Genomic DNA, 15,552 nt, shown 5'->3' with positions numbered 1-15,552 from the left:
GGCGAAAGGGTCTTGTGAGGTGAAGAACAAGAATTTAGGTCAGCGCAGGCGAGACGTTCAACTGGCTCGAAGCCTCGAACTGCTCGCTCGCTGCGGCCCGGCCGGGTGCAAATAGCACAGGAGGCCAGCGTGAGGGAAGGCCCTGCGTCACGGCTCCCGGCCTGCTTACCGACCTTCGCCCCTCCTCACGCGCACACACACACACACACACACACACACAGATTCAAACAAGAGCCAGAGCTTCCCTTAATGAACACTCCTCATGTTTGCTTCGCACATGCTCCGCCAATCGCAAGGCGGGACGCCAACGTGCGTTGTCAACTCGCGTTGTCAACTCGCATCGCCAACGCGACCTACGTCGTTTCGACTTTACGGCGCCCGTGCCTCGTCTTGTAGCACCTTCTTTTTCGTTAATTTCCCCACATTAATCACGCCATTTTAAAGTTATTTAAAGTTGTGTTGTTGTTACCTCCAGCAACGGACGTCCGTCAGCTGCGTGACATTTCCGTGTTCGAACTTGAATTAGCTCCGCTCTGCCGTCTGTCAGCAATGAATGTCAGTGCGGAAACACAAAGTAGTGCTTCCGGCGTCTTCCGGGTCGCGCAAATATCTTTTTGTATATATATATATATAATTACTGTACAAAGTATTTTGACGTAAATAACAACTTTATCGGGAAAATCCGATTTAAATTCCCTCACGAGTCTAAACACGGCATTCGGACTAATACTGCGTTTAAGCAGCAAAATCAACTGTTTTGTATCCATTTCAGCGGGCGGCCATTTTGCCCGTTGACTGAAAATGACACAGGTGCTCAGGGCTCAGAAAACAACCAATCACAGCTCAGCTTCAGAAAACAGATGAGCCGCAGATTGGTCGTTTTATTGGCCACTTGCACCGACGTCACGTGATCACGTGACTGCCCTATGACGGACGGCGGAAGGAAATGATTGTTGAATGGAATTTGACGTGACCCGGAGCGACTCAGTGACTGTTAAAAGTTATTATCAAAACTTCAACCAAAGTTCGCCTGTCAGTCAAAGTTGCACATTTAGTCGGGACTCATAGAGCGCGATATTTACTTAAGGCGGAGATCACTCGTTTGAAAACAGCCCCCCCCCCCCCCCTACCTTCTGTTGCTTGCTGTTTTTACCAAATTAATCAAATGGCCAAACTTTGCCGGAATTCAAAGCGCACGACCTATATCATTATGTCGTCTTCTCCTTACACCGGGGGCTAAATTCAAAAGCTTGTCGCTGGCTGAGTCTCTGGGACGAGATGCTACGCTCACGCCGGGGGGGGGGGGGGGGGGAGACAATATACCTCGTAACGCAAAAGGTAAAACTTGTTTATCATGCCAACTGACTTATTTTGACGCAGTCCGTTCTATATTGAAACGCTGTGATGTCATGTTACTATGTTGACTAGAATCGTAGTAATTTTATGAATATGACTTTTAACTCCAGAATGAAAAACAAACAGACAGGAGACAAAATCCACCATTATTAAACAGTCAAATGCACTTAATAGTTTTAAAACTAAGCTGCGTGTTCGTGCAGTTGGAGTGGACGCTAACTATCTGGCTCGTTAATGTGATTTGAAGCACGCAATTCGACACCTGTTGCAATCTTTGTTAAGAGTGTACGTTTACTAGTAAAACGTATTAAACATTTATCGACTAACCTCGCAAAAAATAATCGCTGCTTTTCTGTTGATTGCTGCTATTAGGAGGCATGCGATAAAAAAGCAACATTTGGTTTACTCCTTTGTCTGTCTGTACAACCCACCGCAAAGCAAGATACGACCATTTTGTAAGATCATCGATTAGATAAAGAACTTTACGCTGTACGAGATTCAACGGTTTTAATACAGGCAAAGTGGCTCTTTTGCCCGTCCAGCGTCCCGTGACGTCAAGTGCAAAAGGTCAATATCGTATTGTCAAGAATTTGGGGGTTGACCTTTAAGAGTCACCTCTGTCACACATGTACAGAAACACACGCACAACTCACTTAGGTTACTGTACTGTACTTGGGTACACAAAAAAAAATAATCACACACAGCCTGCCTTATGCATTTGGGCTCAACATGCACATACACACAAACTTGGGTTCAGCACACACACACACACACACACACACACACAAGTAAACAGTCTTTATTGAGACATGAGTGCTTGTATAAACATCGACAAGCCCTATTGAGAGTCCGGGGGGCTGCGGCGAACAATCCGAAGGGAAAGTAGCTGGACGTTCCTCATGGACGGTGTGCACAAAATCCAATTATCAGAGCCACGGCATTAACATTCCAGCAGTCTGGCAGGTGACGGCTCTGTCTTTTCACCCCCGCCACCCTTACACTAGCAGCATGAGAGCACACAGTCGCTACTTTAACAATACGCGCTCATACGCATGCGGTCGGGCCCCCTCCGCCCAGTTCCTCAAAGTATTGAGACGTACATAAGACGGGGAGAAAAGGGGAGGGAGGCGGCAGTCAATGGGGCATTCTTCTCCGCTCTCTCTCAGGGTGAGAATATGTTGATCGCTGATAAAATCGCTTTGATTGCCATAATGGGGGGGAAAGCGCCGGTTTTGTTTTGTGCCCCCTCGCCTTCCCAAAACAGTGCGAGCTTTGTGCGGCCCCGGGTTGTGTTCGTCGCGTACGAGACCGCGTCGGAGGGGAAAGTTCAACCGCCGAAGACAAACAATGTCGCTCTTCCCGACGGTTTACATAAACACATGCGCGCTATTCATTAACGAGCGCCACTGTACTGGGAGCGATGCCGCACAGGGTGTGTTTGTGGCAGTTGTTTGAAAGTTTGTAATTACCCCAAACATCTGTTCTGACTTCGTTTAGCTAGTCAATGGTGTTTCACATTATATGCTAGCATTAAGCTAGTTTGTTAAATGATCTTGCTATGCTAGCGGTGTAGCTGCTCCGTGTATGTTTGTAGGTCAACATGAGATGTAAGGGCTGGGTTTTAAAAAAATTAGATTTTCCCTTTCAAGCCGATATAGATTCATAAAACCATTAATCGACTGTTTTATATATCTTTATTCCCATAAATTCTTAAGAATGTAGAATTTTAAAGGCATTTTTTTTGTATCTCACTATTTTCTTGAAATTGACTGTTCACGTGAATTTAAAAGTATTTTCTTACACTTATAAAAGACCTGACTTACTGCACTTTAAGACAATTCAGAATCTTTTTCATTTCTCTTTACAATTATTGAATTAGATTATGAAAATATTTTCATCTCATCCTTGCTGATGTCAATGTTACGTGTTACTTTCATTAATAAACTAAATCATTTGACCAGTTTTTGCCTCCGCAGAAATTACTTTTTAATTTATTTATATGGATATTTGTGGAGTTTTTATCACGTACTTCACATTTAAGAAGCTTTGATGTGCCATAATTAATCGAATCTAATTGAAGTCTTGTGAATCGAAATCAAATCGATTAGAATTAGAATCAATGCCCAGCCCTAATGAGATCTATGCAAATTTTCATTAGCCAGTCGATAGTGTTTCACATTATGTTAGCATGAAGCTATTTTGTTCATCTCACCATGCGAGCCACAAATTCGTGTTGTTGCTCCATGTGTTACATTGGTAGTTGTTTGAAGGTCTGTAACCACCGTGACATCGATGCTAATTTCCATTAGCCAGTTGATAGTGTTTCACATGATATGCTAGCATTAAGCTGTTTTGTTAATTCCACTATGTTGGCAACAAATGTGTACGTGTTGCTGCTCCGAGTGTGTTACATTTGCAGTTGTTCGAAGGTATACAATCCCAGTGACATCTATGCTAATTTCCATTAGCGAGTCTGTGGTATTTCACATGAAGCTAGTTTAACTCAGTTTGGTGTTTACGATATCCAAAGTTGAATCACATTTTGTTTTATATGTCAGTCTTACAGTAAACATCGACAGCAAGTGAGAAACAAACAGCTCGACGCAAACCAAAATTCAATTACAGTTAAGGAAATACTGCATTAGCACGCGACGCGCGCACAGACGCAGTGCATGTGAGAGTGTGTGACATCCAACGCCACTGCATGCCGTCCTGCTCAGTGCCCTTGTCAGGTCCTATATATACTGCACTGTACGCATACATCTGGCCCCCTATGCTGCTTCCCTTCCATCTAATCAGCCGGCTCGCTGCGCGGAATACATTAAGAAAAGTGTGTCTGCCCGCGACCGATCAATAGCTTCCACCATTGACTTGTCCCCCCTCCGCCCATTTTAATGTCTGCAGCATACTGTATGAGGACATACTGACTAATAACAAAAGAGGTTCATCTTCTTTGCATAAAGCTTTTGATTTTTTTTAAGACTGTTTTTTTGCATCTTGGTTGCCATGTTCATCAAGAATCCCTCAGCCTCCTCCGCCGTCAACACGTCAGTGTACCTTTTTTTTTTTTTTTTCCTGCACATGAGCTCAGCCAAAGCTTCCTCCTCAAAATAGTTGGCAATGCATTCGCGCCGTCTGCCAGAGATCACACCCAGACCATTTTCACTCTCCCCGTTATCCATTTGTTTCATTCACGTTGCGCAGATTTGGCAGAGGGCCCCCCGATCATTCTGCCTGACGGCCCGTCGACCGGTCGGCGCCCTTTGTTTGCATCTCATAGTCCAGTTTTTGGCATTTGACGTATATGAAAAGTGTGGAGGTGATTAAAAGCTGATTGGACGGGACAGGACGCGCTGGTTCTCAGAATACCTACAATTATGGATTCCATGAAGCTGGAAAGTCTACACAAAAGTATCTTTTAAAAGCCGAGGTGGTCAGTCCATAAAACTCGTGCTTCATCCCCACCACTCATTTTTTCAATGTTTTTAGGAGTGTCTTTGGAAAAAATTCTGGACCCAAAAAGTTTTACTCTCGAGTTCCAAAGGGTCCCGAGCCAAGCCGTGCATGTGAATTGAGCGAGGGCCTGGCGAGCGGGCCTTAGAAGAATCTCCCGGGGCGGCGTTGGCTCGGCAAACAGGACCAGAGGATGGCTGCGCCGTGGATTAGGGCCCCACAGTGGTCCATTGTTAATTGGGCGCCATGTGTGAAAGCTACAGAGGGATTAGTTTGTACAGCTGCTGCCATTTGTCATAACTGCCCTTAACAAGACACACATGGCAAGCCCGAGTCGCAGCCAGAGGTTTGGAGGGAAACCGTCGAGCTGGCGTGCACGCAGCCCCGCAAGTCAAGTGAGGGAAGGCGCGCGCCGCTCGTCGGACCGCGAGTAGGTGGACTCTGCTCACAATCGCATAAAGTGAGCAGCATGGGCTGGTCATTGGTTATTATTGACCCCGGGCATTCGCGGATAAACTCTGAAACGCCTTAAGATGCCACCAAAGTCCGGTCTAAGTTGGAAGAACTACAGAAATTGGTGTCAAGGAAGTATGTTAAGACTGGCATGGAGCAGTTTTTTTTGTTGCTAGAATCCGCAGCAGTAATTGTCGGTTGCAGGGCCGCGCACATGTCGGAGGCCTAATTACAAAGCTCACTGGGTAAATGTAGAACACGCTTTTATTGCGCTCACACTTTCACATTTGCGGCTCGGCAAAGAAACGCATGCGAAGGATTTGGAGTCCGTTTTTTCGAGAAGCGATGTTCGACATCCCTTCACCGGCAACGCCGTGCGCAAACCTGGGATTCGAATATGCAAAAACGCGCCCACCCAAAAGTACATTTGGCGACGGCGAGACGTTCTTATTCGGCCCCACTTGGGTGTTGTCGAGCTGTCACAGTGATGGGCCGTACTGTAGCGCCGCACAAAAGACGAGACAACCATCACTCTGGGCCAATGATCGACCCTGTCTGCTGTGAAAGGACTTTGATGGGACAAAGCAGGCTGGGGGGGGGGGGGGGGGGCGGAGAAGTCAGGGTCTCCTGGGCAACCACTCTGCTTGTCTGTCCCTGCTTAAAGTTCCCCATTTGCACCCCACCTACTCAACTACCCCCTCCTATTTTTCTTCCCTTCATTGGTTGTCCGAAAGGCTTCTTCCTGGGTGAGGAAAAGTCTACTGCTTGAGGGGTGTTTTTTGTTCCAGATCACACCAAAAGAACGACAACGTATATATTCTTCTTCTCGTTACCTTGTGGCCCGATGGAAACCTTTCAAGTCGCTGCTGCTCAAATCGACAATTCCAGCGGTGAGAAGTAACAATACCGCCGTTTTAGTATTGGTCTGCTGAAGAATAAGAGTGCAAGTACTTGCCACCTCTTGCTTGGGGCAAACATTTCCCCGCCTTGGGAGAGAGATCATGCAGAGGGGACGCAGGGAGAGCCTTTGTACACAGGACAGTGAGGTACAGTGTAATGCCTGGGTTAGGGGTGAATGTGGCCATTTGTCTTCATTTGGGAGGACCGGCAGACAGGCTGGGGGTTTTGGGGGGGGGGGGGGCTATCCGGGAGGAGTGGGAGGTGCCGGCCCTCCAGTCAAGTGGCCTCGGGGGGATTTTAAATGCATTCGGGGTCCTCCCCAAAAGCCTGGGAAAGTGCGGGGAAGCTGAGATCTTAACCATGGACTAATGACACAATCTGCAGTCCTTAACCAAGTGGAGCCGCGGAAAGCAAAACGAGTGGAGTCTCCAGCTGAACGAGACAAGAAAAGCCTTTTCAAGCACAACGTCTGCGCCTTTTTTTTCAAAGAGGAGCCACGTACGGCTGTGTGTGTGTGTGTGTGTGTGTGTGTGACACCGACAAATTAAACACACAGTTGTCGAGGAAAAGAAGGAGTTGTAAATTTTCCAGGGAGGGAGAAAGAAGAAGAAGAAAGAAAAAAAAAGGGCACCCACATTTCTCCGCGGCCTCTGCTCGGAGTTGCCTTGTTTCCATGGAGGTTTATGTACACATGGCTCACCAAAAGAAAGGGCTAAGGAGGTAACAGGGCCCATTTAAGCCTTGAGGTATTTGCTCGAGCAAAACCCCGCTGCTAATAACACAAGCTCCACACTGAGCCGCACCGCAACCGGGGGATGGCGTTTGACAAAAGAGCAGAGAAGATCACAAGCATCCGGCAATGAAAGACGAGCGAGGGAAACGCATGCAAGAATGAAAACCAAAATAGCTCCTGGGTTAAGAGGAAAAAAAGATTGGGAAGACATTGAGTGGGAAGCGGAAATCAATAAGGCAAGCGGTGAAGCTGGGAAGGCGTTCTAAGTGGATTAGATTGAGGGAATGTGTTCGATAGGTTATGGCTCTGAGGAAGAGGTGGCCAGACACCGCAGGCTCTATTGCATACTAATAAGGAAGCCACAGTGGAAGCTAAGCACAGGGTTGCACAGTTCACTCTGAAAAGCTTTTCTGTACGGCTCAAGTTTTCCCCCCCCCCGCAGGCTTCCGACTTTAATGTCTCGCTCATTCGCATTCGGAATGTTCACAACTCCAAAACATCCACCTCACCAAAAAGAACACGAAAGGGAGCTTGGCTCCGACCAAAATTGGGGAAGCGGCACTTAATGCTGCTTCATCATAACAGCAAGTTTGGTTCCACGCTTCTGGCAGTAGACCAGGCGGCCTTTTTGTCTCAGGCCCCGGCGCCTTGGACCGGGGACAGCTGTCAAGGCCCCGGGGGTTGCCGCAGATCAGGGAGACGTGCGCCCCCGTTGGAAGGGGAGAAGAATGCGAACTACGCAACAATGCTTTGAGCGCCATCTATGTTTTATTGAACCACAAACAACACGGCACGGTGGTCAAAGAGATGCTTCCGCTAACGCGTAGCATAACGTTTGCGTGCGCGTTGGCGCGAGAGTCCGCTGGTTTAGGGCAAGCTTTCGGATGATGCGCAGGTTCTCTTGAGGTCGGAGTTTGAAGGACTTCCTGTTGCTGTTTGGATCACGGATCTCCCGTTCAAGGATGCGCCGCAGGTTCTCAATAAGGTCAAGTTCAAGGGATGCTGTTGGCTACAACAATTGTTTTCCTGTCGCTGTTTGAAGACCAACTCTTTAAGCCCCCCCCCCCCCCCCCCCCACAATGCTAAACACCCACAACCTTTTGGTACTCTATAGGCAATTTGGAGTTTTAAAAGAACCGAACGTGTTTTTGGAATGGAGGTCAAACGGGGTCAAACCCCACACAGGAAGGCTGGAGCTCAGTTGCCAAAGCCACAACCTCAGAACGGTACGGCGTTGTGCGCTAACCGCTCGTTTCACCCCCGCCATCCAAAGGGTCAACAAGGCAGGCTTTACAAAGACGAGTCACTTTTTCTTAACCAATCTGTTGTGCTCAATTAAACTTCACAGGACACCCCTTCCACATCTCTTTGCAAGGGTCACGGCCCCCGGGGGCCAAAGGTTAACCCCGGGGCTCGTTAAACACGCTCTCCATTAACACGGCAGACGTGTGCGCGCAAGAAATCCATCCATTTCCACAAACACAAAAAAAAAAAGGAAGGTAATGATGTTTTATGGTCGTGTTAATGTTTGGTGGCAGAATACCCGACTTCTTTACTGTCAATTTTTTTTTTACGGTCTTTATCGCAGATTTTCACCTATTGCAGGTCGGCCTGGAACACAACACTGAGATAAACTGGAGTTCACAGTCTATGAGAATTGTGTTATGAATTACTGCAGATAGGACCGCGTGTGTGTGTGAGTGAGAGAGAAGCTTGCATCGAACCCGCCAGTTGGCACACTGAATGCCACACAACGCATCACAACAGCCCCCACCTAACCCCACCCAACTCACTCCCCAGCGGGCATTCATCTGGGCCATACACAGGGGTGCCAAACCCACCCGCGTACCCCCCCCTTTCTCTGCCAACCCAACAACCGCACTTGAGTTTTGTTTTTGAAAAAAAAAAAAAAGCTCGCACGTCGTGCCCCCGGACGGAGGCGGCATATTTGCGTTTACACAAAAGACGGCGACGACGGCTCCGGAAAGAAAAAACAAACAAAAAAAACTTGCGCCGGCTGCATTGCGGATGCCAAGCGACGAATCAAAGGCATGCTGCAGGAAGACAAAGAGGGTTCGATGCCAACATCCGAAAAACCTCCAACGGCTCACCGCCGGTTTGGTGGGCTGCCTGCCTGCCTCCTTGGCACGGCGCTAAACAAAATGGCGCCGCACCACACGCTAACACAATATGGCCGCATTGTCTGGAGTCGGGCCCTAAAGATAAAGAGACCGCGACCTTTCGACCAATGTGACCTCATCGGTTGTTCCTGTAACGAGACGAACCTTGAGATTGTGTGGGTGCAGAAAAGCATCAAAACATTTCTCAACTGATTCAAACCGTTCCAATTTTTAAATATTCACCTTATTCAGGAAATGAGGGCATCTCTTTTTCACATTCCCCAAATTCCAGGTTTTCCGCATTTGATTGAGTGATTGTGACATTAAACTATAAAAGTACCTCATCTTTTCTTTTGCGAATTCAAACCATTCAGAACATCTTGGGAACCATTCCCACATTTCCCAAAATTCCACACTTTTTACATAATTTTTTTTTACAAATTTAGGAGATATTTTACATACAGCTGTTTCATTTACCTTCTACTTCCAAAGTTCTTGACCAGTTCAATCTACTCCAATTTTAAAACGTTCATTTTGTTCATTCAATTTTTTACTGGAAAATTCCCAAATTAAGATGTATGTGTTTACCTCATCCATCCACGTTTCTCGACTGATTCAAACCATTCCAGATCATTCAAGACATCTTGGAATCCTATTTTTCACATTCCAAGAACTCTCAAAATTCCCCCCAAAATACATATTTGACACATTTACCTCCTCCTTCCATGTTTCTTGACTGATTTAGTTTTCAATGTAAAATTAACACATTAAGACAGCAAGACACACATTTACCACATCTTGGACTAATCAAAAATCATTCCAACTTCAAAATGTTAAGATCATTCAGGACATCTTGGGATCTATTTCCCACCATTCAAGAATTCACCATTTTTACATTAAAATGACCAAATTAAGACAAATTTGTCCTATTCACATTTCTTGACTGACTTAAAGCATTCTTGCATTGCTGGTCCTAAAATTCCTAAATTCTTCCAAAATTCCCAAATTAAATACTTCTTTCTTTTTTTTTTACCTCCTTTTCCAGGCTTTTTCAAGTGATTCAAACCATTACAAGTCCCATCAGTCTACATTTCAACAATTCAATAAATTGCCCATCATTTTAGTTTGGCGTCAGCTTTTCAGCATTCACACGCAATTTGTACAGAAATTGCATTATCCACGTTAAGAAGAAGTGCGTAAAAAGGGGGCCTATTCAAGTTTGGCGTTGCGCAGTTATGCATGCAGCAGATGCAAAGCGCAAAGAGAAAGCGCTGGCATCATCCCACAAAAGACACAAAAGAGGCTCCGATGCCAACCCCGGTGCCAGTGGCAACCATTCTTGTGGGCGCACTGTGCCTTCTGCTTTCCCTGGTACGCATCAAAACACAAAATGGCGGCCGGGCTTTGGCCACAATGAGCGACCGTCGCGAATTTTTTTTTTTTTCCCCGTCCCCGTCCCGAAAGCCTCGAGCATTGATGGAATGGAGCGAATCATCGGACAAAAAATAATAATAAAAGAGAGAGCAGGGAAAGGTACAAAAAGACAATAAAATGTGCTGCATTTTTGCAATTTGAGGAGGCATCAAATGATAATCAGGGCTCTGATAAGATCAAATACTCCTCATACTTTGTATTTTGAAAACTGTATATACATATATATAATATATGTACGCATGTGATATATACTTACAGTATGTACACATATACACATATAATAATAATTTACATTTATTTTTAAACCCTTCAAATTATTTTAGTATGGGCTGGAAAACAACCTCCGAAATAATTCATTTATATATTCTCAATAACACCTTTATTTTTTTTAGTGTTTGGACAGCCATTAAACGGTATCTGCACTTCCTAAAATCAAAATTTGCTCCATTTTCAAAAAATATATGAAATTGATCCCTTGTTGAAAAATGATACACTGCTAAAAAACTTTTTTTTTTTTTAATCCATGATTCAATTCAGTAAATGATAAAGATTTTTTTTTTCATGGGTTTTAATTGGCCAAAAGTGGCAACAATTGGAGTTGATAGGATCACGTGATCAGAAATCGGTGCCGATCAGTATCGGGCCGTGATTTTTTTTTTCTTCCTGGTTGTTCATATGAATACCCCCAAAAAAGGAGACTAAATATTCCCTCACGTCAACATAAAAAAGGTGTTTTTTTCTTCACGATGCATTTCCGAGGTATTGGCTAAAGGTGCGACCCCAAAAATGACCCCCCCAAAAAAACAAAGACCCAAGACAGGCGGTCATAAGGTGGGTGGGGCTTACCTTGGTCCTGGACATAGTAGGCGAGGAACAAGTCCAGCTCTTTGACCGAGACGGTGATGTGGTGCGGCTGGACGCAAAGTGCGGGATTGGTGCAATGCTGCGACTTGACGAGGCGCTCGCCGTCCGTACTTTCCAGGGGGATGCCTTTGAAGAGGATGACCATGACCAGGTCCAGGCGCCACACTTTGTCGGCCTGCCGCAAGCAGTCGATGCGGCGGATCTTGCCCTTCTGGTCCGGGTTGGACAGCACGCAGCACGGGTGCTTCTTCCCAGTCACGCTGAGCACAAAGTCCTCCCGGTACTCCTGCCGGATGTCCTTGCGTAGCTTGGCCAGCAGCCGGGAGGCCCACTTCTGCTTGACCTCGGCCTTCTCGCTCAGGAGCTCGTCCTTGACGGCGCGCTCCTCGTCCTTGGACATCCGCTTCTCGTGCTTCTTGAAGTACTTGCGCTTCCTGGCCTGGAGGTTGAACCACGTGTAGGCGATGGCGCGGACGTACGGGAGGAGGGCCTCGATGAAAGGATGGAACTCATCCTGGAGAGGAGGTGACATGAAAGCAATGGGTTGAAATACATTGTCCCAAAAAAAAAAAATGGGAGAATTTGCTTCATTTCTGTAAAGAAGCTTTCCCGGCTGGGTTTGGCAAACGAGTATAAAAAAATTAAATAATCCAAGCATTAAATTACAACCACAGAAAAAAAAAAATCTTTCAATTATAAATACATGTCACATTTGTCAAAACATGAATTTCCCAAATAAATATAGCATTTTAAAAGTTGCACTAGTAAAGAAAATGAGTAGTTCAACTTCCAGGGCTTCGGTGCCTGCTCGTGCTTTTTTTTTTGTCTTAAGTCGAGTTGTCTAGGTGATGTAAGACGACCTTGGCCAAATGTTTGGAAGCACATACCTCGGGTCAAAAGTTTCCGACATGTCAATAAATCAACATAAAAGCCGACATCATGTCAGCGATTGTCTTCTATCGGGCTCCTTTCGTGTCACATGTGAAGCGATGTCAAAATGTTCACCATTTTGTAGCCAAAAGACATTTTGAATTACTTAAAAAAGATGAAATAAAAAAATGTTTTAGGACCCATCTGACTGCCATTTTATATTCATGTGTACTGTATAAAAAACAATATTCCAAATGATCTCTGAAGTACATGAACGAGGCGGTCAGTGATCATTTGTCACACACAGCCCCCGCTGACTTATTTGGAAGATCGGATCAATTTAGAAAATCCCAAATTACGCAGTTATTTTTAACTGTACATGACTTCGGCTTGGCAAAATTTAGAAAACACACACACACACACACACACACACACGCACACAAAAAGTATTTTCTTTTTTTTTTAACTCAATTGCTTCTAAATTTCAAAGTCACTTATTGTCTATTTCAACAAAACAATATCGTTCAATTGCACTTTTACTTAGACGTTTCATTTGTTTTGTTTATTTTTTATTTTTTTTTACAAATCCAAGTGCTGTAATCGATAAATAGCTCGACCCGGTGGGAGGAGGGTGCTGGGGTGCTGCTGCACTGTACTTCAGCCGGGGCCATAAAAAGCGCAATCCTCTTAAGCGCAAACTAAACCACATCTCAGTCAATTGCTTACTTAATGCCAAGTAAAATATAAACAGTCAAAGTCAGCCTCGTTGGACCTTATCGTGAGCTTCATCTCCCCGGCGAAAGTGGCTTTATCTCCACACGCACACAAACACACACTCACAAGGGTGGAGGGGGGTCCTACAATTAAAAAAATATATACATTTAGAAACACTTGAAGGTTGGCAGGTTATTAGAGGACACTTTTTTTTTTACATTCTTAAAGGGCCAGCAGACCGATTTTTTTTTTTTATGTCTGATTAAAGAAAAAAAGTCGATAAATACCTGAGTGAGACAAATTGGAGAATACATGACGAGTCGGCTGCACACAAAAGTGAGCGGGGACAAGAAGGGAAGGGGGGGGGGGAAGAGTTGGTGCCGACTTTTATCGCGCCATTCCTGCACCGCGAGCCGTACTCATCCGCAGCAAGCGAGAAGAAACCCTCCGAGAAAATCCATCAACTTTCCTTCTGTTTTCGCAGTCCGAAAAGATTGTCGAAACGGAGTAAAAGCAACAATTGCAGCAGGCGTCAAAGTGGAGCCGCAGCGTGTTTTCTTTTTTCTTTTGCACGCGCGCGTGTGTGCGCATGTGATGTTGCGCCCTGAGCTCGCACTGCTTCATATGTGGCGCACCTTCGCTCCTGCGTGCGCGATTCCAGCAAATCAGACTAACTTTTTTTTTTTTTGAACCCACGTAATTACACGCTCACACCCCTCCTTCTCAACCCTCCTACCCACTCCGCCCCCTCCTCCTCCTCTTCCAACCATCCACAGAGCACCTTGTCTGCAGAATATGCTTAAAAAAAAAAGCGATTCGTGTACTTTGCACTAGAAAAAAAGCGAGTTAATGAACAACTCAGCTTTAGATTTCATCGATCCAAATGTGCTTTCACTTTGCAAATATAATAACACCACTAATATTTATAATAGTAATATGTACTGTCACGTACCATTGCACTGTACTGTATTGGGTTTAACAGAAGCTTGAGAACCTGGTTGAGGTTGAGACATTCGTCAACTTTTTTTTAGGGGGGAGTGAGGGGGAAAGAGTCGGGAGCACTTCGCGCCCCCTTCCCCCCTTTTATGCTCGTCTTCCTTCCTCTTCCAAGTTTGTCTTTTTTTTTTCTTTTCTTTTTATGTTCAGTGAAGTTGATCCAAAAGGGGAGGCAGGCTCGGCTTGTCGTCCCCGCCTTCACTTTCACTGTGTGGCCAGCCTGTTCGCGAGCCTCTCACCCACAGCTGAGCGAAAATAACGTCCACGATTTCCGCTTAACAATTGTTTTCAAAGTCAAATTTCAGAGAGGCCGCTTTCGCGAACTTGTCCACGCACGAAAATGCAACCACGTGTTATAAGTAGATGAAGGACAAACCTCTTATGGAAACGTTTCAAACTGTATTCAATATAAAATGTCACGATAGTAAACACACGTTTAGTCTCTTATTTTGAAAGGAAACTTCCTACACTGGCTATGCCTACCTAACTTGACGTGGACACGTTTTCCCACGAGGTGTGGCTTTCCGGCCCCTGATTGGCTAAGATCAGCGCACCGCCCTTTGCTCCCACTTTACGCCTCTTACTTCCGGTCGTGTGACTTATCCACTCATTCGTAAAAGCATGGATAGGGCGCCCTCGAGTGGCGATAATTGTAGCTGCTAGTCAGTAGCTGCTTTCCAATGTTTTCCATGAAACGTACATTTTACAAGATTCTAACCTGCACTTCAGAATTGCTAACCACTAGCACACCACATTATCTAACCACAATAAACATGCAGTACTTAAGTGATAAATCACATTAACACAACCAAAAAATGTATACAATAAAAAATGTATATGCATAAACTGCATGTGTATAATTTCCTATAGATGCCACTAGATGTCAGCATTGCCCAACTTTTGTCTTAATGAAACTCCTCAAAGCACATCAACAACAACAACAAAAAAATGTGAATTTGAAATATTTGAGGGGAACACTGTATAAAAGTAAAGTCACCAAACTCAGACAATAGTCCCACAGTGCATCAAGTAAATACATATTCAACATGGCAGACCTCGCCTTTGTGGGAAAGGCGCGGGCAGGACAAGGCGCCATTGTCCAAATGAGAAATCATAAAGAGCTTATACAAAAATCACTCCATATTTAAACAAAAATCCAAATACTTGTGTGAAATAAAGTTGTGCGCAAAAAACCCCCCAAAAAACTCCCAAAACTCCACTCACCATCCACCAGGTCCTGGCTGTCACGTCATAACAAAGCTGCCATTTGACGGGCCTCTGGAACAAGTTGGCAGCCATCTCGGAGGACGGTAGACGGTGGCTTACGGACGGGGGGGCCATCAGCAGAACCAGCCGACTGACCCCGGGGCCCCACGAAGCGCATCGGCAGCAGCTTGACCGCCGACTCGGACCCGAATGTGGTAATTACATGAGTAGTGACCTCCCCCCTCCCATGACCCCCACCCGCCCCGCTGAATGTGGATTAATGACAACATGGAACCGCCAATCATATTTTGGCAACATTTGAAAACTGAAGCCACACTCTGCAGTTATCTCATCTTGAAATGGTGTGCAGCCTTCAAATATTTGCACACAAAACATTTATTTTATGTAAATGTTGACAGAAAAAAGTAAAATTAAAAATAAGTCTTGAGAGCA

The 15,552-nt window shown here is 45.3% G+C and overlaps 1 protein-coding gene across 7 annotated transcripts in view; it reads right to left on the bottom strand.

Annotated features, from left to right (window-relative positions):
• LOC147159550 (nuclear factor 1 B-type-like) overlaps nt 1-13,928 on the bottom strand; it is a 58,733-nt gene extending 44,805 nt beyond the window's left edge. For 5 of the 7 annotated variants that reach the window (XM_086058878.1, XM_086058882.1, XM_086058880.1 and 2 more), the window contains exons 1-2: nt 13,185-13,544; nt 11,296-11,827 (exon numbers count right to left, since the gene is read on the bottom strand). In XM_086058878.1, the coding sequence (XP_085915004.1) occupies nt 11,296-11,827; nt 13,185-13,211 (559 nt within the window). In that variant the 5' untranslated portion in view covers nt 13,212-13,544. Of the gene's footprint in view, nt 1-11,295; nt 11,828-12,200; nt 12,325-13,184; nt 13,545-13,849 lie in introns of those variants that run through there. The other 2 variants (XM_086058881.1, XM_086058884.1) reach the window with 2 other exon arrangements.
• Nucleotides 13,929-15,552: the final 1,624 nt, after the last annotated feature.

The sequence above is a fragment of the Leptonotus elevatus genome, chromosome 17 (assembly GCF_054856555.1).
Source record: "Leptonotus elevatus isolate MCC_2025b chromosome 17, RoL_Lele_1.0, whole genome shotgun sequence".
Taxonomy (NCBI): Eukaryota; Metazoa; Chordata; class Actinopteri; order Syngnathiformes; family Syngnathidae; genus Leptonotus; species Leptonotus elevatus.
Note: the sequence above shows the minus strand (reverse complement) of the source record. Positions and strands in the feature narration are given on the sequence as shown.